This window comes from Mobula hypostoma, chromosome 11, assembly GCF_963921235.1.
Source record: "Mobula hypostoma chromosome 11, sMobHyp1.1, whole genome shotgun sequence".
NCBI classification, from domain to species: domain Eukaryota; kingdom Metazoa; phylum Chordata; class Chondrichthyes; order Myliobatiformes; family Myliobatidae; genus Mobula; species Mobula hypostoma.
In genome coordinates this window covers 104,018,313-104,045,055 of record NC_086107.1, presented here as the reverse complement: position 1 = coordinate 104,045,055, position 26,743 = coordinate 104,018,313, and the positions used below count along the sequence as shown (strand labels likewise).

General features: G+C 47.2%; 1 protein-coding gene across 4 annotated transcripts; it reads right to left on the bottom strand.

Annotated features, from left to right (window-relative positions):
• Positions 1–4,364: 4,364 nt before the first annotated feature.
• Positions 4,365–25,750, bottom strand: LOC134354047 (cytidine deaminase-like). Of its 4 annotated transcripts, XM_063062758.1 has the most exons (6): positions 25,609–25,750; positions 24,867–25,039; positions 13,698–13,860; positions 11,311–11,422; positions 4,884–4,941; positions 4,365–4,631 (listed from the first exon to the last, which is right to left on the bottom strand). In XM_063062758.1, exons 3-6 carry the CDS (start codon positions 13,852–13,854, stop codon positions 4,518–4,520), a joined length of 441 nt encoding a protein of 146 aa, XP_062918828.1. In that variant the 5' UTR covers positions 13,855–13,860; positions 24,867–25,039; positions 25,609–25,750; the 3' UTR covers positions 4,365–4,517. The 4 variants fall into 4 exon arrangements, with proteins under 4 accessions (XP_062918828.1, XP_062918827.1, XP_062918825.1 ...); XM_063062757.1 differs by lacking the exon at positions 24,867–25,039 and having other exon boundaries at positions 25,609–25,748; XM_063062755.1 differs by lacking the exons at positions 24,867–25,039; positions 25,609–25,750 and adding an exon at positions 15,585–15,626.
• Between the last annotated feature and the right edge of the window lie 993 nt (positions 25,751–26,743).

The window sequence follows — 26,743 nt, the reverse complement described above, 5'->3', positions numbered from 1 at the left end:
AAGGAAGTATTCTGCAGGCGGTGTTCCCGTGCGTCCGCTGCCTTTGTCTCCCTTAGTGAGGGGATCGGGTTTGTGACAGGGTCAAACAACAAACACAGTGCACCTGCTGGAAATCCGAGCAACACACACGAAATGCTGGAGGAACTCAGCAGGCCAGGCAGCGTCTATGGAAAAAAAAAAGTACAGTCGACGTTTCGGGCCAGCATTTTGTGTGTGTTGCTCGGTTTGTGAGAGGATGTTGGATTAGTTAGGTCCCTAGATGCAATCCTTTTCATAGACGTCACGTACTCTGGTAGAGGAAGGAGCAAACCTTCAGGACTGCTTTGTACCTCAGTTGTGTGGAGTATTTAGGGAGCATCACCATCCGGCGAGTGGAGAGTAAGCCAATGGGAGCCGAGGGGCCCAGATTAAACACAGAGTGAAGTTCCTCCGGGTGCAGACGCGGCCTGGGTTCGGTGGAAAGTTTCCTGTTAAATTGAGCGAGCTCGGACTTTGCTCCTCGGAGCGAAGGGCGATGAAAGGCCGCTCTCCTCTCGTCTCTTCTCGCTGCTGCCATCAGGAAGACGGTACGGGAGCCTCAGGACCAACACCACCAGGGTCCGGCTCTTGAACCAGAGGGTAACTTCACTCACCCCAACACCGAACTATTCCTACAACTTATAAACTCACTTTCAGGGACTCTTCATCTCATGTTCTCGATATTTACTGCTTGCTTGCTTGTTTGTTTGTTTGTGTTTGTTTATTATTTATTATTTTGTTTGTTTTTTTAGTATTTGCACAGCTTGTTGACTTTTGCACATTGGTTGTTAAATAAATAAATGGATGGATGGAAGGGGTATGAAGGGGAGGTGGGGACTAACATTGACTTCTCTAACTTCCGGGTATACATTAATGATGCTGGAAATCCAGAGTAACACACACAAAATGCTGCACAAACTCAGAAGGTCAGGCAGCATCTGTGGAAATGAATAAAGGGTGGACGTTTCAGGCTGAAATGCTTCATCAGGAGAAAGGAAGGGGGAAGATGTTAGAATAAGGAGGTGGGGGGGCATGGAGGTGAAAGGTGAAGCCAAGTGGGAGGGAAGGTGGGGGGGATGAAGTAAGACGCAGGGAAGTGAAAGGTGGAAAAGGTAGAGGGCTGTTGAAGAAGGAATCTGATAGGAAAGGAGAGTGGACCATTGGAGAAACAGAAGGAGGGGGGACATCGGGGGAGGAGTATATGAGGAGATGAGATAAAACAAGGGGGGGGGGAGAATAGAAATTGAAGAAAAGGGAAGGGGAGGGGAAAGAATTATCAGAGGCTGGAGAAATCAATGCTGATGCTATCAGGTTGGAGGATACCTAGATGGAGTATGAGACATCGCTCCTGTAACCTGAGAGTGGCTCATTGTAGCAGAAAAAAAGACCGTGGACTGTGTCCCATAGATGCTGCCTGGCCTGCTGCGTTCCACCAGCATTTTGTGTGCCACACTCAGGTTGGAGGAACAACACCTTATATTCCGTCTGGGTAGCCTCCAACCTGATGGCATGAACATTGACTTCTCTAACTTCCGTTAATGCCCCTCCTCCCCTTCTTACCCGACTCCTTATTTATTTATTTATTTATTTATTTATTATTTTTAAATTTTTTCCCTTTCTCTCTCTCTCTCTTTTCTCCCTCTGTCCCTATCACTATACCCCTTGCCCATCCTCTGGGCTCTGCTCCCCCTTTCCTTCTCCCTGGGCCTCCTATCCCATGATCCTCTCGTATCCCTTTTGCCAATGACCTGTCCAGCTCTTGGCTCCATCCCTCCCCCTCCTGTCTTCTCCTATCATTTTGGATCTCCCCCTCCCCCTCCCACTTTCAAATCTCTTACTCACTCTTCTTTCAGTTAGTCCTGATGAAGGGTCTCGGCCCGAAACATCGACTGTACCTCTTCCTAGAGATGCTGCCTGGCCTGCTGCGTTCACCAGCATTTTGTGTGTGTGGAGTAGAATTCTCTCACACAGCAGGAGGTGTGTATATGGAACAAGCTGCCAGAGGAGGCTGTGGAGGGGAGGGGAGGGGGGGTGATCTTTACTGCACATTTAGACGGGGACATGGATAGGAAATGTTGAGAAGGATATAGGCCAAGCGGGAGCAGCTGAGGTGGGTAACTCGATGGCCTGGATGAGCTGGGTCGAAGTGCCTGTTTCCACGCTCTGATGTGGTGGCTGCTGTTAAGTTTCCGACCTGGAGACTGACACACCAAGGAGTCGTGAGTGGAAGGGGAGAGCGTGCAGTTATCAAAGGGGGATTCACCTCCTTACCCTGAAGAGATTGCCGCTGCTGGATCAGCTGGATAGAGTCGAGTGTAGTTGACTAAAATCCTGGAGGTAATTCACATCCCGCCATAGCCGGTTGTGATCCGGTCCACGGACACTTTCCCCCAAATCTCATTCTGTTCCGTTCCCCAGACACCTTGACGCTGTACTCTGTCAAACACTGTCAGCTCACTCTGGATTTCAGCTCTCTTTATGCTGCTTTGGACCAAAGCCTGGAGCTCCAGAGATGAATGGATGGGAATAGGCAGGAAGACCAGGCACAGAGTGAAGCTTTCTCCACGCTGACCCTATTAGAGACGCCCAGGGCGGACACAGCACAGCTTTGATAAAGAGGAAATCTCCCACCACACTGACCCAATGTTCTCAGGGTGGAAAGTGTGGGTACAGAGAGAGCAAGGCTCCCTTTACACCTCCCTCTATTGGACATCTCCCCCTGCAAACCAGTGTGTACAGATATCTACAGAGCGATGCTCCCTCTACATCAGGACTTCCCAACTTGGGGTCCACAGGGCCCTTGCTGAATGGTATTGGCCCACGGCATAAAAAAAAGTTGGTAACCAATATCTGAAGGGGCTGCTCCTCAAGACTTGGTCACACTTCAGCCCCGCGCTCCTGATACATGGGCACCCAGGACGGGGGTGGGGGGGGGGGTGTCACTCGGGAGGTCTACTGGTGGGCTTACTCCTGGGCCCGGCCAAGGTGGCCATTCACAGGTCCGGGCGGCAGACAGTTGAGAACTCCACCAGGGCCGCCCGCCTGCCCCTCTTCCAGGGTAAAGTTTATGCCCTAGTGTCCTTGGAGAGGGAGCAGTGGGGAATTTCCGGAAACTGTTTTATAGACAGTAATAGTCATATTTTAATTTGAATGGGTTCATTGTCCTGTAAAACAGGGATGGGCTGTAAATGCCAGCAATGCCCACATCCCGAAAATGAATTTTTAAAAATTCGTCATGTTTGTATTTTGTGCACTTAGGCGTAAATAAACTTTTGTAGTTTTGTTTAAAAGAAAAGGTTGGGAACTCCTGCTCTACGCTCTTCCCCACCCATGAAAACAAGACAGGTTAGAAAGCTCCTTCTACTCCTTTCCACTAAGCATTACCAAGGGTCCTGAGGTCCAGAGTTGAGTGGACAAAAGTAATGCGGGCACAGAGACATCACCCATAAGATATTCCCAGTGGGGGGTACAGCCCCGGTCGGATACAGAACATTAAATGTTCCTCAGACACTCCCAGTTCAGATACACCATGGACCAGAACTCTACACTATCATTAAACTCCGTGGAGGGTACGCCATGAATTAGACACAGTCCAAAGCTCTGCCACTTCTGGAGTAGGTACCACACAGGCTAAACACAGAGTAAAGCTCCCTCTGCATTTTGACTTTCAGACCCCCGCCACCCCGTCCTAGGTTAGATGCACAAAAACTGAGTATTGCAGACAGTTCTGGTCACCCTACCATAGGAAGGATGTGGAGGCTTTGGAGAGGGTGCAGAAGAGGTTTACCAGGATGCAGCCTGGTTTAGAGGACGTGTGCTATCACGAGAGGCTGGATAAACTTAGATTGTTTCAATGGAGCACTGGAGGCTGAAGGGAGATCTGATAGAAGTTTATAAGATTATGAGAGGCATCGATAGAGTGGGCAGAGAGTTTCCGTTTCCCAGAGTAGAAACATCTAATACCAAGAGAGTGAGAGGGGACAGGTTCAGGGGGGATTAAGGGGTAAGTTTTTACCCAGAGAGTGGTGGCTGCCTGGTATGGTGGCAGAGGCAAGTACATTAGAGGCTTTTAAGAAACGTTTGGATGTGAGGAAGATGGAGGGACGTGGGCATTGTGTAGGTAGAGGGATTAGTGTTTGAGTGTTTTTGATTTACTTTTCAGCTGGTTTAGCACAACATTGCAGGTGGAATGGCCTGTTCCTGTGCTGTACTGGTCTATGTCCTAAAATCACCCAAGTAGTACAACAACTTCATTCCAGCTGCTGGCGTGATGTAGTCTAAATCGCCTGAGTGGTTGGTGAAATTTTGTTCGTGATATTACATGAAATAAAACTAATTCAACATCATTTGTGTCTAGAACTTTTCAAATATTCAAAACCATAACATCACAAATACATCACCATTTCAAACAGAATTAAATATAATTTAAAATTATACAAAGCGTGTGTCCAGACTGTATTTTCTGCTCTGAACTCCATGCGCACCAGGTCTGCTCAGGGTCACTTGGTCTGCAGGTCCTCGGGCCCAAAGGACATGGGCAGGAGTTCTTCAACAGTCATCGTCTTGCGAGTCATATCGGGCTTCGTCATGTGGACCTCCCACTTCATTCCGAACTGCGATGGGATGGGGGGTGGGAGGAGGCGAGAGTTGGGGGAAGGGAGGTGAGGGGCAGCAAGTGAAATACAGGTTGGTAATTCTTCACAACCGGCAGATTTTTCTTCCCAAACCTTTTAAATAATGACGACCCCAGATTCCGGACAGACTACAGACCCCACCCCACAGAATGTCCAATAGAACCCAGCCTGAGCCCCATGGTCACTGCCTGCCTCACAGGCCACTGGGAAACACTGGACACAAGATCTCACCTCTCTCATGACCTGCCTGCACGCTCCACAGGGAGTGATGAAGTCATCGGCCCTGCTGCTGAAAGGAAACGGAACAGCTTTAAAACCTCATTGGCGTCAGCCAGAGCGATGTATGTAAACAAAATATGAGTGTGCCTCATTGTGCATCATTCCTCTAATTTGTGTCTAGCCTCAACGTGGCAGCAGAGGAGGCCCTAGAAATGCCTGTCAGTCTGGGAATGGGAAGTGCAATTAAAATGGTTGGTCACCAGGAGGTCTCAGTGGTCGATGAACCGATTTCCAGCGCCCCCCACCAATCAGAATCTGGTCTCATCGATGTAGAGCAGGTCACATTTGGAGCACCTGACACAGTAAATTACACACAACACACATAAAAGTTGCTGGTGAACGCAGCAGGCCAGGCAGCATCTCTAGGAAGAGGTACAGTCGACGTTTAGGGCCAAGACCCTTCGCCAGGACTAACTGAAAGAAGAGATAGTAAGAGATTTGAAAATGGGAGGGGGGGGGGGAGACCTGAAATGATAGGAGAAGACAGAAGGGGGAGGGCTGGAGCCAAGAGCTGGACAGTTGATCGGCAAAAGGGATACGAGTAAATAACACCAAAGGATTCAAGTGTCTCATCTGTTTCGGGTCCTGAGGGAGGAGGGGTAGGGGCAGATGTAATACTGAGCACGGTTCCAGGGATAAGTTTCTGGAGAGAGAATCGGTGGGGAGGCACGAACAAATTGCAGAGAGAGTGATCCCTGCGGAAAGCAGAGGGTGGAAGGGAGGTGAAAATTGGTGCTCCGATCCCATTGGAGAAGTTGCGGAGAATTGTATGTTGGATGCATAAGGGATACAGATGAGGACTGCATCAATAACAGTGGGAAAGGGGGGTGGTGCCCCTGTTTTCTGGTTAAGGAGGACATCTCGCATGTCCTGGAGTACGAAGTTTCATCATGCGGGTGAGGAACTGAGAAGAGGGAAGTGCATCTTTGCAGGCAACAAGGTAGGAAGGTGTGTAGTCGAGGTAACTGTGGGTGTCAGTGGGCTTGTCAGTAGATAATTTGTCTCCCAAGATGAAGACAGAGATCAAGAAAAGGGACAGAGATGTCAGAGGTGGATGGAGTGAAGTAGGAGGAAGTTGCGAGTGAGATTGCTGAAATTGACGAGCTCAGCATGGCTGCAGAAATTAGTACCAATGCAGTCGTCAATGTAGCAGACAACAGTTGGGGAGCATTCCTCATGTAGGTTTGGAACATGGACAGTGCCACACAGCCAAGGAAAAGCCAGGCATAAATGGTCCCATGTAGGTGTCCATGACTACACTTTGGGTCTGGAGAAAGCAGGACAAGCTGCAAGTTGCTGGATAGAGGAGGGTGTTCGTGGAGGAAACTGGTTGGGCTTGTCTTCAAGAAAGAACAGAGCCCTTCGAACTTCCTGATAGGGGGGGAAAGGGGACAGAAGTGTACAGAGACTGGATGTCCATGGTAAAAGTGAGGTGGTCACGGCCATGGAACTGAAGGTTGTTGAAGTGGTGAAAGTGTCATGGATATAGGTGGGAAGGGGCTGAACCAAGGGCACAAGATGGACTGGAGATACAAGGACACAAGTTTGATTAGGGCAGCAGCAGGTAGAAGCAATGGGCCTACTGGGGCAATTTTGTTTGTGGATCTTGAGAAGGAGGTAGTACAGGCAGTGCAGGGCTGAGGAACAATTAGGTTGGAGGCTGCAGAGAGATCTCCAGAGGTGATGAGGTCGATGATGGGGTGGGAGACAGTGGCCTGATGCTTCTCAGTAGGGTTCTGGTTAAGTGGTAAGTAAGAGGCAGTGTCCAAGAGTTGCCATCTGGCCTCTGCAAGGTAGAGTCCATGTAGAGTTGGGGGAAGGTGGAGGTAAAGGAAATGAAGCCTTGCTACAATTGTGTGGTGTTGGTGAGATCACATCTAGAGCACCAGGTACAGTTCTAGCCCCTTAACTCAGAAAAGATATCACAGCACAGGACGGATTCCATCAGATAGTAAGCCAGGAGCGGATTTAGGCCGACTGGCCCATCAAACTGGCCATTTAGTCGATTGATTTCATTTTCAACTCCATTCTCCCACCTTCACCCCTCCACCAAGCAAGACTCTGTCCACCTCTGCCTCACTGACTTGGGTTCCACTATCTTCAGTGGCAGCGAATTCCACAGAATGGCCACCCCTGTATTCAGAAACTCCTCCTCATCTCAGTTCGAAAGGGACTTCCCTTCATTCTGAGACTGTACCCTCAGGTCTACTGACGGAAACATCCTTTCCGCATCCACTCTATCCAGCCCTTTCAGTATTCTTCGGAACTCCATTGAGTAATGGTCCAGAGACAGTGAACGCTCCTCTTAAATTAACATTCATTCCTGTGATTATAACCATATAACAATTACAGCACAGAAACAGGCCATCTCGGCCCTTCTAGTCCATGCCGAACTCTTACTCTCACCTAGTCCCACCGACCTGCACTCAGCCCATAACCCTCCATTCCTTTCCTGTCCATATATCTGTCCAATTTAACTTTAAACGACAACATCGAACCTGCCTCAACCACTTCTGCTGGAAGCTCGTTCCACACAGCTACCACTCTCTGAGTAAAGAAGTTCCCCCTCATGTTACCCCTAAACTTTTGCCCTTTAACTCTCAACTGATGTCCTCTTGTTTGAATCTCCCCTGCTCTCAATGGAAAAAGCCTATCCACATCAACTCTATCTATCCCCTCATAATTTTAAATACCTCTATCAAGTTCGCCCTCAACCTTCTACGCTCCAAAGAATAAAGACCCAACTTGTTCAACCTTTCTCTGTAACTTAGGTGATGTAACCCAGGTAACATTCTAGTAAATCTTCTCTGTACTCTCTCTATTTTGTTGACATCTTTCCTATAATTCGGTGACTAGAACTGTACATAATACTCCAAATTTGGCCTCACCAACGCCTTGTACAATTTCAACATTACATCCCAACTCCTACACTCAATGCTCTGATTAATAAAGGCCAGCATACCAAAAGCTTTCTTCACCACCCTATCCACATGAGATTCCACCTTCAGGGAACTATGCACCATTATTCCTAGATCCCTCTGTTCTACTGCATTCTTCAATGCCCTACCATTTACCATGTATGTCCTATTTTGATTAGTCCTACCAAAATGTAGCACCTCATATTTATCAGCATTAAACCCCATCTACCATTTTTCAGCCCACTCTTCTAACTGGCCTAAATCTCTCTGCAAGCTTTGAAAACCTACTTCATTATCCACAACTCCACCTATCTTAGTATCATCTGCGTACTTACTCATCCAATTTACCACCCCATTATCCAGATCATTAATATATATGACAAACAACATTGGACCAGTACAGATCCCTGAGGCACACCACTAGTCACCGGCCTCCAATCTGATAAACAGTTATCCACCACTACACTCTGGTGTCTCCCATCCAGCCACTGCTGAATCCATTTTACTACTTCAATATTAATACCTAATGATTGAAACTTCCTAACTAACCTTCTGTGTGGAACCTTGTCAAAGGCCTTACTGAAGTCCATATAGACAATATCCACTGCTTTACCCTCATCAATTTTCCTAGTAACCTCTTCAAACAATTCAATAAGATTTGTCAAACATGACTTTCCACATACAAATCCATGTTGACTGTTCCTAATCAGACCCTGTCTATCCAGATAATTATATACACCATCTCTAAGAATACTTTCCATCAATTTACCCACCACTGACATCAAACTCACATACAACTTGGCACCAGTGTCGTCACAGAGCAATGTGTGATTAAGTGCCTTGCTCAAGGACACAACACGTTCCCTCGGCTGGGGCTCAAACTCACGACCTTCAGGTAGCTAGTCCAATGCCTTAACTACTTGGCCACGTGCCCACACAGGTTTAGAACCCTTTTTAAACAATGGAACAACATGAGCAATACGCCAATCCTCCGGCACCATTCCTGTTTCTAATGACATTTGAAATATTTCTGTCAGAGCCCCTGCTATTTCCACACTAACTTCCCTCAAGGTCCCAGGAAATATCCTGTCAGGACCCGGAAACTTAGCCACTTTTATATTCCTTAAAAGCGCCAGTACTTGCTCTTCTTTAATCATCATAGTTTCTATAACTTCCCTACCTGTTTCCTTTACCTTACACAATTCAATATCCTTCTCCTTTAGTGAATACCGAAGAAAAGAAATTGTTCAAAATCTCCCCCCATCTCTTTTGGCTCCACACATAGCTGTCCACTCTGATTCTCTAAGGGACCAATTTTATCCCTCACTATCCTTTGGCTATTAATATAACTGTAGAAACCCTTTGGATTTATTTTCACCTTACTTGTCAAAGCAACCTTGTATCTTCTTTTAGCTTTTCTAATTTCTTTCTTTCTAAAGATTCTTTTTACATTCTTTATATTCCTGGAGCACCTCATTTGCTCCATGCTGCCTATATATACTGTAGATATCTCTCTTTTTCCGAACCAAGTTTCCAATATCCCTTGAAAACCATGGCTCTCTCAAACTTTTAACTTTTCCTTTCAACCTAACAGGAACATAAAGATTCTGTATCCTCAAAATTTCACCTTTAAATGACCTCCATTTCTCTGTTACATCCTTCCTTTAAAACAAATTGTCCCAATCCACTCCTTCTAAATCCTTTCGCATCTCCTTAAAGTTAGCCTTTCTCCAATCAAAAATCTCAACCCTGGGTCCAGACCTATCCTTCTCCATAATTATATTGAAACTAAATGGCATTGTGATCACTGGACCGGAAGTGCTCCCCAACACAAACCTCCATCACCTGACCTATCTCATTCCCTAACAGGAGATCCAACACTGCCCCTTCTCTAGTTGGTACCTCTATGTATTGCTGCAAAAAACTATCCTGCACACACTTTACAAACTCCAAACCATCTAGCCCTTTTATAGTATGGGCTTCCCAGTCTATGTGTGGAAAATTAAAATCTCCCACAATCACAACCTTGTGCTTACTACAAATATCTGCTATCTCCTAACAAATTTGCTCCTCTAATTCTCGCTCCCCATTTGGTGGTCTATAATACACCCCTATAAGTGTTACTACACTTTTCCCATTCCTCAATTCCACCCAAATAGCCTCCTTAGACGAGCCCTCTAATCTATTCTGCCAAAGCACCGCTGTAATATTTTCTCTGACAAGCAATGCAACACCTACCCCTCTTGTCCCTCCGATTCTATCACACCAGAAGCAATGAAATCCAGGAATATTTAGTTGCCAATTACACCCCTCCTGCAACCATGTTTCACTAATAGCTACAACATCATACTTCCAGGTGTCAATCCATGCTCTAAGCTCATCCACCTTTCTTATAATGCTCCTAGCATTAAAATAAGTGCATTTAAGAAATTTTCCACTTCTTGCTCTGTTTATCACTAACGGTGCGAACAACTTTACAATCTCCTTTTTCTTCCTTCTCCCCTACATCTGTTCCTAAACTCTGGTTCCCCTCCCCCCTTGTATCTAGTTTAAATCCACTGCAGCCTCACTAGCAAACCTACCTGCAAGAATATTTTTCCCCCCGCCAGTTCAGATGTAAACTGCCCTGCCAGAACAGGTCCCACTTTCCCTGGAAAACTGCCCAATTATCTATAAATCTGAAGCCCTCCCTCCTGCACCATGTCTTCAGCTACGTGTTGATCTGCACTATCTTACTATTTCTAAACCTGCCTGCACGTGGCACTGGTAGCAAGCCTGAGATTACGAGCCTCGTCTGGAGACAGCACATCTTTCCTTAAATAGTGGGGGGGCGGGGGGGGGTTGGCTCAAAGTACAAAAGGAGGTTCCCTAAACTACTTCTGAGATGATACGGTTGTCCTCCAAGAAAGGCTGGACGGTTTAGATCCACAAGGACAGGGTAGATCTTGAGATGTCTCCAGTAGTCGGAATATCTCTAACAAGGGGATATATTTACAAGATAAAGATAGCTCATTTAAAGAAGACGTATAGACATTACTTTTCTCAGGGGGAAGCGAGCCTTGGAAATTCTCTGGTCACGAAAGCTACGCCGTCCTTAAGATGAAGGGATTTATATTTTTGAGTGACTGGAGAACCATGGGCTGTAGGGAACTGGAACAAGGGAGGAGATGAGGTCTGAGGTAGATCAGCCAAGATTTTATAGAAAGGGGGTCAGGCTAGAGGGGCCAAGTAGCCTACTCATGGTCTATTTCTTCTGTTCCCAGGATGAACGCAGCCCCTTTGAAGCCTCTGTGTGAGACGGGGGTGGGGTCTGTCCACTCTGACGCCTCTCCCCGGGGTCATTCTGACCTCGTTCAGCCCAACCCTCCTGATTCCAGAGCGTCTGCAGCACGTCATACTGGGGTCCGGTGGGAAGGTGCGAATGCCTCGAGGGGGGTCACGTTTCCAGATGCCACGGGTACCTGGCAATAGCGATGGACTTGAACTTGGTGCAGCCTTCCGACACGGCCTTGTGAATGGCAACTCTCTCGGCACAGATGCCCACCGTTAGGCTTGCGTTTTCGATGTTACAGCCTAGGGAATGAGGAGAATGGGTCAGTGGCCGCACTCTGTGCCATCTCTTTGATTTAGGCCCCCCCTTCCCCTCAGGTTCACCCCTCCCTTACCCACAGGAATCTCCACCCACCCCACACACAGGGACATTGTCCCAGATATCTCCACTCTCCCCACCCACAGGGGCTGATCTTGGATTTAACCCCCCTGTGTCCCAGGAGTCGTCCTCCTCCTTCACCCACGGCGATTGACCTCAGATTCTCCTGCCTCCCTCACCCACAGAGCCCACTCCCTCCTGAGGAATCACCCCCCCCCAGCAGGCCAGCTGGTGTTGGGGTGTGCGGGGCCCTGTTATCCAGCAGATTGGTCAGACTGGGTGCCCGTGGGTCAGCAAAGACCAAATCCTGACTCATCTGTGGTCACTCTCGGTCAGTAGAGGCCGAAGCAGGTAATGGATTCCTAGCCCATCGTCACCTTCATCTCCGCCCCCCCCCCGACTCCATCGCCTCCGGCTGGGAGCGAGGCAGAGGTGGGGGGTGGTTGAACCCAAGGCCTCCCCCTTCCCCGTCCAGGGCTGGTGGTGGTGGTGGGAGGGGTGGGGAAGGAATCAAAAAAATGGGCCACATCCAAAAGAGAGCTTGCTAAACAGAGGAGGAAGCTAGGGAGCAGGTCTAGAGAGGGAAGGGAGAATGTTTTGGGGTAAGAGGTACAGGAATGCCGTGGTTAAAATTCAGCGATGAGGAAATGGGTGTAGAATTGACAGCTCATCCGATCTGTTCCACAATTCAAGTCAAGTCAAGTTTATTGTCATTTCGACTGTAAGCTGCTGGTACAGTACACAGTGAAAACGAAACAACGTTCCTCCAGGACCCTGCTGCTACATGAAGCAACACAAAACTACACTAGACTATGTCAGACAGCACAAGGCTACACTAGATTACGTAAAACAAACACAAAACTACACTAGACTATGTCAGACAGCACAAGGTTACACTAGATTACGTAAAACAAACACAAAAGCTACACCAGACTACAGACCTGCACAGGACTACATAAAGTGCACAAAACAGTGCAGGGCAGTACAATAATTAATAAACAAGACAATAGGCACAGTAGAGGACAAATTACAATGTAATAATAAATGATGTAGATGTCAGTCTAGACTCTTGAGTATCGAGGAGTCTGATGGCTGGGGGGAAGAAACTATTCAATACAAGAATAGAGCTGATCCTCAGAACTACAATTCCCAGCCCCTCCGTGGCCAAAACTCTACTAATCTCCCCCTGGAATAAATCCAATGACTGGGCGCCCAGAGTCCTCTGGGGAGGAGGGTTTCAAAGGAGAAGCTTTCCTCATCATCTCGATCCTATCCTAGATCCTTATCCTGCGACTGACTCCTGGCTCTGGATAGGCCAGGCGACAGTCTGTGTGCCCTGAGAAAGTTTATTCTCCGCAACAAAATTTTCTTCCGCACGCCAGACTCCTGATGGACACACCTTGCCCTAAGACTCAGCCCCACCCGGCTCACGGCTGTTGTCCTCCCTCTAGCACAGGTAAGGAAGGAGTCAAGACTAGTGAGAGAGAGGAATAAAGCAGGAAAAGGCCCTTCTGCCGTGTCAACCATCAACAACACACTCACACTCAAAGTAAAAGTAAAAAGGAAAAGTAACAATTATCTAAAGCACGTATATGTTACCATATCTCACCATGAGATTTATCTTCTTCCGGGCATTTACAGAAAAATAGATACAACAGACTTCACAAAAACAAAAGCAAAGACTGACAACCAATGTGCAAAAGAAGGCAAAGTGTGCAAATTAAAATTAAAATACCGACAACGTGAGTTGGAGAGAGTCAAGGGTTGTAGAATCAGTTCGGAGTTGCCGTGGGTGAGATTATCCACGCCGATTTAGGAGCCCGATATTGGTATGGCAACTGTTCCTGAAACAATCAATAATTCCCTTTATTCCCCCCTTCCCCCCGATTCCAGATTCCACCTCTCACCCACACACTCGGGGCAACTTAGAGCAGTTACTTTACCCCCGTGCACTTCATGTGGTACCGCCGGAGCGTCCCGAGGAACCGCGAGAACGCGCAAATGACTAACAACGCCGGAGGTCAGGATCGAACCCGGGGTCCCCGGCTGCGCCTCCGTGTCTTCCACAGAAGTCTAACGGAACCGCACTGAATACAGACCACCTGCTCCTGCGTCCTCACGGGAGTTACCTGCGTTACATTCACCTCCCTCAGCCCAGCCGCCTGGCGTGGGTTAGCGGTGCGCGGCCAGACGCCTCACCTGTGAAGATCTTCCCATCCTCGGTCAGGAGAGCGGCGCCCACCGGGAACCTGCTGTACGGAGAGTAAGAACAGGCCTTGGCCTCGTGGCTTTTCTCGATCAGCTTGTCGGCCTCCTGCGCTTTCTGGGTGGCTGTTTGCTCCGCGGGAGTGCACATCCTGTCCTGTCACACACAACAGCGGCCGGCTTTAGACAACGCCGAGAAGGCTCCCGTGTCAGAGACGGACTGTACGCGCGTGTGTGTGTCTGTGAGCACTGTTCGCTGGAGCTGGCCAAACACGTGTCAGCAGCAGCACGGGATGAGGCAATTAGCCTTATCGGAGAACTTACACTTTAACCAAGACTGTCACGGTCCCTGTCTGCAAGAAAAACAGACTTCCTATTTAGAATGCGGGGTGTGTGGGGATGAATTGGATCCTGCTGGGAGTGAGTGGGAGCTCTACTGGGAGTGGTTAAAGTAGGTACTGATGTTGTAGTGGAAATAGCTCTGCCTGGATGAGTGGGAGTTCTGCTGGGAGTGAGTGGGAGTTCTGCTGGGTGTGGCGGTGTAGTGGAAATAGCTCTGCCTGGATGAGTGAGGTTTCTGCTGGGAGTGAGTGGGAGTTCAGCTGGGAATGGGTTGCAGGTCTGTTGGGAACAGTTGGCAGATATGCTGAGACTAGAGGGTTTCAGCTGGGAGTAGGTGGCAGGTCTGTTGGGAACAGTTGGCAGATATGCTGAGGCTAGAGGGTTTCTGCTGGGAGTGAATGGGAGTTCAGCTGGGAATGGGCTGCAGGTCTGTTGGCAACAGTTGGCAGATATGCTGAGACTAGAAGGCTTCTGCTGGAAGTGAATGGGAGTTCTGCTGGGAGTAGGTGGCAGGTCTGTTGGGAAAGGGTAGCAGGTGTGTTGGGACTGAGTGGGGAGTTTCTGTGGGGTGGGGGTGGGAGTTAGGCTTTTGAGAAGGGGTAGCAGATGCAGTATGTTGGGTACATGGGGGGTTTCTGCTGGGAATGGGTAGCAGTTCTGTTGCAGACAGTAGATGTGCTGGGACTGAGTGGGGGTTTCTGCTGGGAGCAAATGGATGTTCAGCTGGGAGTGAGTAACTGTTCTGTCTGGAACAAATAACAGATGTGTTGGGGGTGAGTGGGAGTTTCTGCCAGGAGTGTGTGGCAGTTCTGTTTGGAACAGGTCATAGATGTGCTGGGACTGAGTGGGAGTTTCTGCTGGGACACTGGGATCCATTCTTACTCGTGCTCCTTCCCTCTTTCTCCCTTGTACTGTTGCTGCCTCCTGCACTCAGCGGGAACTATAGCCACCAGTTTCCACCATGACCTCACGTTCACGTGGTCCTGTAGCTCCCCTCCCCACCCCACCCCCACCAACACTTCCCTCTCTGTATGTGTCTCCCTCCTAGGCCACTTAGCCACAAACGAACATTACAAGCCCACAGACTCCTGTAACTATGGTGATGCTACTTCCTCCCATCCTGCCTCTTACTCCATTCCAGTCTCCCAGTTCCTCAATCTTGTTTGGATGATGAGGTTTTTGACATTTGCCTCATTCTTGGTCGGTGGCTTCCCATCCAACATGCTTGACAAAGATGTTCTCATTTCATCTACATCCCACGTCTCTGCTCTCCCCATCCCCCCACCCCATCCACTCCTCCAGGACAGAGAAATAAAAGAATTCCCCCGGTCCTCACCTTCTAGCCACCAGTCTCTGCACTCAACCAATCAAAGTTCAAAGTACATTTACTATCAAAGTACATATATATCTACCTTGAAATTCATTTTCTTGCAGGCATTCACAGTAGTGCAAAGAAATACATTAGAATCAGTGAAAAACTGAACACAGACAAGGCTGACAAGCAACCGATGTGCAAAAGAAGACAGAGTGTAAACATACAAAATAAAGAAATAACACTGAGAACATGAGTTGTAGAATTCTCTGTAGGTTCTGGAATCAGTTCGGTATTGAGATGTGTGAAGTTTCTTCTTTTTCTTTCTTACACGTGTGTACCGTCAAATCTTGAATCTTGAGCCACTTCCTTTGGCAGCTCATTCCACATTGATACCGCACTCTGAAGAAAGCAAGAGGAAGACAAAGACAAATGATGATGGAGACAGCAGCCAGAGAACTGGAAATGAATACCAAGGAATTGATCCACTTGACCTGAAACAGGAGTGTGTGGGCCATGGCAGTCAAAGCTCAAACTGGGCACGGCACCTGATGATGATGGTGATGATGATGATGATGATGATGTTGATGGTGATGATGATGATGATGATGATGACCACCCTCTGACTATAGACTGAGATGGAGTTAGGGTTCAAGAACCTGATGGCAGTGGGGAAGAAGCTGTTGCTGAACCTCAATGTGTGAATCTTCCAGAAGAGGGAAGATGGCGTGATCTCGAGAAGAGGGCGTGGCCCAGACGGTGGGGGTCCCTGATGATGGTCACTGCCTTGCTGAAATATTCTCATGGTGGGGAGAGCTGACCCTCTCTGTCAGTAACCCCCTGAACTGTTCCAACGAGGCCCACCACGAGCCTCCGGGCGCTTTGCAGTCTCTGGCCTCAATACTGAATTCTACAATTTTTCACGTAATGCACATTTTCTGTTTTTTTTTCAGCGCTGGGCAGTTCTGCTGTAAGGTTTCTTCCGCTTTCGTAATATCAACTGAAGTTTCTTCCCTCTACGGACACTGCCTGATCCTCTGGGCATTCCCGGAAATCTCCTTTCACATTAATTCCCTGAACCTGCTCTTACCACATTCCACAGTCTTTACCAGTCCCTTGAGTCACTCTCTGCTTACTGTCCCTCCCTCATTCTCTCTCCTTCTCCATCTCTCTCTCCCTTATCCCATCTCTCCTCTCATTAATCTGTCAACCAAACTGCCCCTCAAGTTCCTGTTAAATATTTCCCTCTTGCACCTTAAACTTATACCCTCTAGTTCTTTACTCCCCAACTCTGGGGAAAAGACTGTGCACACTCACCCTATCTATGACCCTCATGGTTTTATACACCTCTATTAGATCGCCACTCAATCTCCTCCCCTCCATGGAATAGGAGTCCTGGCCTGTCCAAACTCTCATTGTAACCTGAACCCTCAAGTCCTAGCAACATGTTGTAAGTCTTTTCTACGCTCTTTCTAGTTTAATAATATCTTTCCCAAAGCAGGGCAACCAGAACAGAACGCAATACTCCGTGCAGCCTCACCATCATCCTGTACAACCACACCAAGACCTCCCAACTTTTGTACTCAGTGCCCTGACTTAGATGAAAGCCTTTGTCACCACTGTACAACACTTTCAGGGTACCTTGGAGTAATATGAACAGGTCTGGGCCCTTTATCTTAGAAAGGATGTGCCAAGACTGGAGAGGGTTCAAAGGAGGTTCATGAAAATGATTCCAGGATTGAATGGCTTGTCATATGAAGAGTGTTTGATGACTCTGGGCCTGTATTCACTAGAATTCAGAAGAATGAGGGGTGACCTCATGAAATGGTCTAAGGCCTTCGTAGAGTGGATGCGGAGAGGACGTTTCCTCTGGTGGGAGAGTCTAAGACCAGAGGAAAAAGCCTCAGAATAGAGGGGCGTCCTTTTAAAAAGGAGACAAGAAGGAACTTCTTTCGCCTGAGAGTGGTGATTCTGTGGAGTTTAGTATCACAGGCGGCTGTGGAGGCCAAGTCTTTGTGTATATTTAAGGCAGAGGTTGATAGATTCTTGATTGGTTAGGGCATGAAGGGATACGGGGAGAGGGCAGGAGATTGGGGCTGAGAGGAAAATTGGATCAGCCATGGTGAAATGGTAGAGCAGACTCAAAGGGCCAAATGGTCTAATTCTGCTCCTATATCTTGTGGTCTTATGGTTCCATGTAATTGTACTCCCTCTGTAGTATGACACTCCCCAGGGTCCTGCTGTTCACGGTGAAAATCCTACCTGAATCAGATTTATTCTTGCTGACACATGATGTGAAACTTGTTGTTTTGTGCCCCCTGTATTTTTCAATACCGGTTTAAGATGGCGCTGGTGAAACCCAGTGACTACTTGTTGGCAGCAAACAAAACACAGAATACAACGAAATACTTTATTAATAACACTGTTACCGGTAAAATTTGTGGCAAACAATCACCACAAACAATGGAGGGGCGAGTGAAAACGAGGCTGAGGTGAAGGGTCAAAGTGAATGGGTGCAATGCGAGGACAAGGAATATTCGAGGCAAAGTCGGGGTGAGAAGAGCAGAGGAGAGGCAGATTCGTGGCCCATCCACCTAAACCAAGAGCAAGGTTTGATCAATCCAAGCGCCAGGACGATTTGGAAAGGTCGGGTAAGGGCTGAAACGTGGCAGCGGGGTCCAGACCCAAGGCGTATTGATACGACAGGGATTAGGTCCTAGAGCAAGGAAGGACCTAATGCTTGGACGATTTAAACCTTGGTGCAGCTGGATTGAAAAAGGCAGGGTGTTCAGACCACAGGTGAGGGTGGGGTTGGTTCTGCTCCCTGCTCTGTGCTGAACTAAGGCTGAGGCCTGCTTCAGGCTTCGTTTCTGTGGACTCACTTTCCTTCTCAATGCTATTTGCTTACTTTTAATGTTGGCACAATTTGTTTTTTTTCCTCCCTCTGCACGTTGGGTGCTTGTTGGCCTTTCCCCCCGCCCACATGGATTCTTTGAGTTTCTCAGTGTAACACTCTGTAAGGCTTCACTGCTAATGTAATGGTTTATCTGTAGCAGCAGTGTTTGGGTTATGACTGGAGATAACAGGGGCTTTGGAATGTGTGCCATCCAGTGAGAGGCATGTTGTTTCTTCTTGTGTGCCTGAGAGCATGGATTCGTGGGCTTTTGGTTCGGGAGAAGATGGAGAGAGGAGATGTCAGAACGGGGAAGTCGTAGACTGCAGGACTGAGCGGACTTGGAATGGGGTCAGGTGTCAACGACGGCAGGGGGAGATCGACGGGGAACGAACGGAAGCGAAAACAGTGAGTTTCAAAGTGCGTATCAGACTGTTTCATTAAAATGGGCCCATTTTCTTTTCTTTACTAACCCTATCATCAAATTGAGAATTATAAAGCTCAATCGTTTTAATTGCATATTGTGTGCTGTTTGTTATTTCGTGGTACTGATTTGTAACAGGGGAACACAGCCCGCAGCATCTACCCAGACAAGATTTCTCAGTTTGGCCGGGCCGGGGGCCGTCTCCCCCTAGATTAAGCGGCTAGCCGAACCTGAGAGTTACATCTGTTATGAGGCTGCCTGTGACACACAACCTTTGATAATAAATATGCTTTGAACTTTGATTCCCTTCTCATTGCTCACCCTATCACCTATTTTAGTGCAAACTAATCACATCCATATTCAAACATTGATGTAGGTGACAAAGCGTAGGTTCAGCACCGACCCCAGAGGCATACCACTAACCACAGCCCTTCACTCCGAGAAAAAACTTCCATCACCCTCCCCCCCCCGCTTTCTCCCATCAAGTCAATCGTGCGCCCTATTGGTAAACTCCCAGGGAGGGTGATTAGCAGACACAAGACCGAGCTTCTGGGTTTTAAACTTCACCTCAATCCCTGAGTGGGGCAAGGTTCAGTTGGTGTAGGAGGGATGAGGGGAGTGGAGTGGAAGCAGGAGCCGAGGCAGTGAGGCGCAAGCTGAGAGCTGAAAGATCTCTGCAATCTAAATCGATTTAATGAGGACATTTTGTTAGACTGGTAAACACTACAATAGCTGGCTGATGAGCTGAACATTGATTGAGGGAGACATGCCAAAAATTAATTTGTACGAGTGAAACGTAAACGTAAAAGAGAATTTTTAATTCTTTAAAAAAAGAGGGAAATATTGTAGACGCCTACTAAACTGTTGACTCTTTCCAACACTTATTGAGTTTTCTTTTGTGGAAACCATGAGGTCGTAGAACCGGGGCTTTGTTGATCTTTTGCTTTTTCTGATTATCTGAAAGTTGCCCTCCTGGGACCTAAAACAATATTTAACTGGTGGGCAAAGTCCCTTTCACCAAGCCTGAGTTGGTGCCATGGACTCTGAACGTCGTTCCTGGAAGTCTGATCACATGCCCATCAGCTGTGCCTGCCCAGTCCCGTGCCACTGGCCGTGCAACCTGTCAGTCTTTGACAAGTTCCGCCTTCCCTGCCAACCTTGACGGAGTGACCATTTCCTGACTGGGAGGCCCATGGTTGGTGGTCAGATCGGCCTCGTGCCCAGAGTTTTCAGACCTTAAAAATAAATGCACCCAAGAGATTATAAAGTGGTTCAATGGTTTCTCCTGAGTTGCTTAGATTTTGGAGCAGTGAAATTGGGTTGATTGAGGTGGATTGATCTATTAGTCAGACTGAGTTTTCCACCTCTGCTATAAATAATCCTCCAAATCAGATCTTTAGTACAAGGTGTGTAAGGAAGTAGGCCACTCAGCCCCTCAGACCTGCCCTGGCATTCAATAATATAATGGCCAATCTGCCACACACCTCCATTCTTCCTCTATACTCTTCCCAAGAACCCCAGTTTCTTCATTTTTAAATACCTCCTGTCATCTAGCCTCCACAACCCACCAAGGTAGAAATTCCAAGGTTACACCTTCTGCATGAAGTTCCACGTACCCCAATTTTAAACCTCGATCCACTTATCATGTAATTGTGACCCCTCGTTCAAGAATCCCTTACTAAATGGAGTATCTCGACGTCCTTACATTTAGGATCTTAAGTTTCAATAACGTCACCCCTCAGCGGAGGAGGGCTGTGACCAATGGAGCAGTCCTGGGACATCTGCTGACGGCGACAACTGATCTCCGTGAAAATGTACGTGGTGTAATGAGTGAGTTTGCAGACACCACAGAATTGGAGGAGCTATTGAAGGATACAGCACAGGTGGTTATCAAAGGATAGAAGAAATGCATCCACTGGAAATTTGGCTGGATTAATGGGAGATGGAGTTCAAAGTACCTTTATTATCAAAGTATGTATACATTACACAACCTTCAGATTCGTTGCCTTAAGGACAGCCGCGAAACAAAGCAACCCCGTTAAAAAAAGATCAAACAAAATGAGCGGAGAGAGAAAAAAAATATGCAAACAGCATTCAGAATTGAAGTTTTATTAAAGACGCGAAGCCAGGCATCACTGCAGCAGGAGCAGACCGCAGCCTCAGTTCAGCGACGAGTGGGAATCTTCTCCCAGGCTGGGTCACAACTGGTGCTAAGAGTTGGAGACAAGGATATTGAGACAGAGGGAGAGAGAGAGACTGGAAAAACTGTAGGATACCTGTGGTTCACTCTTTCAGTATGTTGTGAGGAATGGCTTAGTGACTTGTTATTTTGTCACTTTTACTACCTTTTTTCTTTCTTTCTGTATTCTTTTCTTTATATAATTTCTTATATCCTCCAGCCAGCTGGTCAAAGCAGGTTTTTAGCACTTGACTAGGTACACGCCTTGCAAGGGCTAGGAGAAAGTGCTGACGTTGGCCTCCAAGACAGAGAATGCAGGGTTACCAAGTACCGTGAAGTGCGGCAGCGTTCTCCCTCAACACGTGCGTAAGACTTCAAGTTCATCTTTGCCTTGCAGGAACTGAGGCTGTTTCAGCCTTGCCACTGTTGTCCAGCACCCGTCTGTGGCCCTGGTTTTCTCCGGAGTTTCCTCTTCGCCCCGCAACAATCTTCTGAAGGTCATGCCTGGATTTCTTGTAGGTCTCTGAATGATCAGTTCTGAACTCAGCAGACTACGAATCTCCCAGTTCATCCACGGCTTTCTGCTCTGGGACGACCCAGTATATTTTTATTAAGACACCTGTGCAGGTCTTGACAAAGTCAGTGAAGTTTGTGGTGTAATTGTCCATACCTGTTGAAGAATTCCTCACTGGAATTCAGAAGAATGAGAGTGGGTGGGGGATCTCATTGAAACCTATAGAATGTTGAAAGGTCTCGACAGAGTGGAGGTGGAGAGGATGTTTCCTATGGTGGGGGAGTCTACGACCAGGGGATACACCCTTGGAATAGACGGACATCCATTTAGAGCAGAGATGAGCAGGAATTTCTTCAGCCATAGAGTGGTGATTCTGTGGAATCCATTGCCCCAAGTGGCAGTGGAGGCCAAGTCATTGGGAATAATTAAGGCAGAGGTTGATAGATTCTGGGTTAGTCAGGGCACGAAGGGATACGGGGAGAAGGCGGGAAGTTGGGGCTGAGAGGGAAATGGATCAACCTTGATGAAATGGTGGAGCAGACTTGAGGGGCTGAGCGGCCTAATTCTGTTCCTATATCTTATGGTCCAGCCAACTGACTCAAAGCGGTCCTGTGTTTGCTCTCCTCCTGCACCTCTGATCAAATGCTTCCTTTCCCTCCCCCCACCTTTTTATTCTGGCATCTTCCCCCATCCTGAGGAAGGGTCTCGGCCCGAAATGTTGACTGTTTGTTCATCTCCATAGACGCTGCCTGACCTGCTGAGTTCCTCCAGCATTTTGTGCGTGTGTTGCTTTGGATTTCCAGCATCTGCAAATTTTCTCCTGTGAACGGATTGAACCTCGCACAGACTGGGATGGAGACATGACAGACTCTGCAATCTGGACCAACGGACAACTTGCAGGTCGAGAAGCACCCGGGGGGAGAAAGGAATTGTCAGTATTTTGGATCAGCACCTGGCATCAGGATGCGGGGGGGGGGTGGGGGGAATGGTCAGTATCAACAGGAGAGGGGGAGTGGTGAGACAGCGGGTGATTGGTGGACTGAGGAGGGGCAAAGGATCTTAGAGTTCAAAGTAAATTTATTTTCAAGGTGTGTATAACGGTTCCTTGAGACACACAGGAAAAGAAAATATATACAATAGAATTTATGAAAAACTATACATAAACAAACCCCAATGTGCAGAAGAATCAAACTGTGCACATAAAAGAATATTGGAATGCGGGTTGTAAAGAATTCTTGAAAATGAATCTGTAGGGCAGAAGATCAGTGATTGAAGTTAGCCAGGACAGGATGATTGTATGGTAATAACTGTTCCTGAACCTGTTGGTGTGAGACCGAAAGCTCCAGTGTCTCCTGTCCGATGGTAGTGGTGAGAAAAGGATGAGTAGTGAGGCGGGGTTGGAGTTGGGAAACAGTGGCAAGTGGGCAATGGATGGATGGATATTGTTGAGAGAGGACAGGTGTCCCAATGTTACACTGAGCATGAAGGTCAACCCAATAGAGTGGCCAACACAAGCAGACCAGACTGATCACCATCGTGCCAGAATTGAAAGTCCTTGAGATGATCCCAAGGAAAGTCGGAGATGACTTTGTGGCTTTGAAGGTGAGGGCAGGGAAGGGCAAATGTTTGATACCCACAATGAATCAGGATAGGACTCCTGACTCTGTTATAGTTGATTTCATGGTCTCTGGTACTTCTCCAAGGATTAGTGGAGAGGCTTGTAAGTTCCTGAGATTCTGTGACCAAGGCTGCCTGCAGATCAGCTCCTGGTAGGGTCACCCATGGTGGAAAGGTCAAAGGGGGACGTTCCAGACAAAGAGTGATCCAACCAAGACCTAGTGGTGGATCTGGTGGAAGGTGAAGACACATCACAACAGCAGAAAAGGTGGAGGAAGGCTGCAGCAGTCTTGCTTTCCAGGCTACTGGACCCTGACCCCGATCTGTCAAGGACCTGTGCGTCTCGACCCCCGCATTGTTCAATGTCATTAAGGGGAGGACAACATTATACCCAACTCAAGTAATCGCATTACCACCCTGGTGGCATACTGAAATACAAATGTAACCACTGTGGCTGTCGACAAGAGGGTACAATCGACAGCAAGAAGATGGTAAACCTGATTAAGTAATCTGGGGCATTCAGAGAAATAATGACGGTTATATTAACAGAGCAAGATGTGAGAGCAGATGCAATCAAGGTGTGACGCTGGAATTACCAGGGCCTGCAAGAGACATTTCAAACATATATATTGCTAGCAGTGAAAATTTCAGTGACAAAGAAACCAAGTAAATTCATTGTGGCTGAATGATATTTTTATATAAATGTTTAAATCTTGTACTATTACATAGAGAATCAGATCAGATTTAATATCACCAAAGTATGTCATGAAATCAGCAGCAGTACAATGCAATACATCATAGATAATAAAAACTGAGGTACAGTAAGTGTATTTTGTATATAATAGTTAAATTAAATAAATAGTGTAAAAATAGAAATTAAAAAAGTAGTGAGGTAGTGTTCATGGGATCAATGTCCATTCAGAAATCAGATGGCAGAGGGGAAGAAGCTGTTCCTGAATCACTGAGTGTGTGCCTTCAGACTCCTGTACCTCCTTTCTGATGGGAGCAATGAGAAGAGGGCATGTCCTGGGTGATGGGGGTGCTTAATGATGGACGCCACCTTTTTGAGGCATCTCTCCTTGAAGATGTCCTGGATACTACGGAGGCTGGTGCCCGTGATGGAGCTGACTGAGTTCACAACTCTCTGCGGCTTACCTCAATCCTGTGCAGTAGCACCCCGCCCCCCCCCCACCCACACCAGACGGTGAGACAGCTAGCTAGAGTGCTCTCCACAGTACATCTGCAGAAATTTGGGTGTCTGGAAACATACCAAATCTTCTCAAACTCCCAATGAAAAATAGCCCCTGTTGAGCGCTCTTTGTAGCCGCATCGATATGTTGGGTCCAGGTTAGATCCTCAGGGATATTGACACCAAGGAAGCTGAAAATGCTCACTCTTTCTACATCTGAGCCCTCTGTGAGGACTGGTGTGTGTTCCATCATCTTACCCTTTCTGAAGGGTGATCGTTCACTTGGTTTCCTTTACTTAAAAGATACCAGTGTTGTCTATCTACAGGTGCTGCGTGTCTTTAAGAACTATTTTACAGCATGGTATGACTTGATACATTGCACTATATTATTGACTTCTCTAACTTCCGCTAGGCCCCACCTCCCCCTCGTACCCCATCTGTTACTCTTTTTTATGCACACATTCTTTCTCTCACTCTCCTTTTTCTCCCTCTGTCCCTCTGAATATACCTCTTGCCCATCCTCTGGGTCACCCCCCACCCCGTCTTTCTTCCCGGACCTCCTGTCCCATGATCCTCTCGTATCCCCTTTTGCCTATCACCTGTCCAGCTCTCGGCTCTATCCCTCCCCCTCCTGTCTTCTCCTATCATTTTGCATCTCCCCCTCCCCCTCCAACTTTCAAATCCCTTACTCACTCTTCCTTCAGTTAGTCCTGACGAAGGGTCTCGGCCTGAAACGTCGACTGCGCCTCTTCCTATAGATGCTGCTTGGCCTGCTGCGTTCACCAGCAACTTTGATGTGTGTTGCTTGAATTTCCAGCATCTGCAGAATTCCTGTTGTCTGCACTATATTACCTGGGTTTTGTCACCTAGGTTACAGAGAAAGGTTGAACAAGTTGGGCCTTTATTCTTTGGAGCGTAGAAGGTTGAGGGGGGACTTGATAGAGGTATTTAAAATTATGAGGGGGATAGATAGAGTTGACGTGGATAGGCTTTTTCCACTGAGAGTGGGGGAGATTCAAACAAGAGGACATGAGTTGAGAGTTAAAGGGCAAAAGTTTAGGGGTAACATGAGGGGGAACTTCTTTACTCAGAGAGTGGTGGCTGTGTGGAACGAGCTTCCAGCAGAAGTGGTTGAGGCAGGTTCGATGTTGTCGTTTAAAGTTAAATTGGATAGATATATGGACAGGAAAGGAATGGAGGGTTATGGGCTGAGTGCAGGTCGGTGGGACTAGGTGAGAGTAAGAGTTCGGCACGGACTAGAAGGGCCGAGATGGCCTGTTTCTGTGCTGTAATTGCTATATGGTTATACTGATTGAGAGTTACTACCTACAGTCAAGGACATTTACCTCAGTGGTTGCCTAAGTTTAAGTGTTTATACAGGAAATCACACAAAGTCACGTACAAACAGTAGGGACATTCAAGGATTTTCTCTTACCAGAAGACAGATGGAGATCCACACTCAATGGCCCCTCTCTATGGATCAGAAGGAACAGACTGACATTCCAAAACTTAAAGCAATTTAAAAAATCACAATGACATCAGAGCTGTGCAAGAAGCTGATTGGCTCGTGAGCATAACTGCTGTCTTGGTGTAAGCAGGGGATTAAATGAAGATAATCGGGAAAACTGTCCATACTTTTAAGTTAATACCTCACATCAATTAAATAGCTGATTTACAAAAAAAAATTTTAAATAGAAAATCAAATAATAACTTGACAAAGTAAAAAAGTGATATCGAAAGAACTTCCAATAGTGAGTTAATCATTGATCCTGCTGAGTGTAACTGTTTCCTCACTTGGAAATTTACATTCTTCGCCTATCTGAGACGGTGCAGGGAGCAGCATCTATTGGTAGAGCAAAAGCTGGGACCACAAGGGAGAGCCACGCCCAGAGTACAAGAGTCCCCTGACTGTGAATTGCTAACTGGTATCCAGCTCTGGATCTGCGGTCATGCAGTTGGAGCTATGACCATTGGCACTGTGTGTTGTGGCTGCTCAGGAGTGAAAGTCATGGGCAGTTAAGAGGTTAGTGGGTTCAGGGGTAGGGCAAGAACGGAGGGGTAAGCATTCACATTCATGCGGCTATAATCAATACAGAGTTTTGCCTCTGAGATAGTAATTTAAATCGGTTCAATTGTCTGGTACTTACCAGTATTGACTGTAGGGGGCAGCAGAGAGAAATACAGTGCCCGTAAAAAATATTCCACCCCCCCACCCCCCCGGAAGTTTTCAGTTTTACTGTAATAACCATTGAATCACAGTGGATTTAATTTGGCTTTTTTGACACTGATCAACAGAAAATACTTTTGTGTCAAAGTAAAAACAAATTTCTACAAATAGGGCTAAATTTATTACAAATATAAAACACAAAATAATTGATTGCATAATTACTCACTCCCTTCAAGTCAGTATTTATTAGAGGCACCTTTGGCAGCAGTTACAGCCTTGAGTCTGTGTGGATGGGTCTCTATCAGCTGTGCACATCTGGACACTACAATTTTTCCCCATTCTTCTTTACAAAACTGCTCAAGCTCTGTCAGATTGCACGGGGATCGTGAGTGAACAGCTCTTT

Excerpts from the sequence above, each read along its gene's own strand:
- LOC134354047 (XM_063062755.1), bottom strand. The coding sequence starts at position 15,611 with ATGTTCTCAGTGTTATTTCTTTATTTT. Across the intron at positions 11,423-13,697 it reads GGATGGGAAGATCTTCACAG|GCTGTAACATCGAAAACGCA; the intron begins GTGAGGCGTCTG and ends CTCATTCCCTAG. Across the intron at positions 4,632-4,883 it reads GCAGGCAGGTCATGAGAGAG|TTCGGAATGAAGTGGGAGGT; the intron begins GTGAGATCTTGT and ends ATCCCATCGCAG.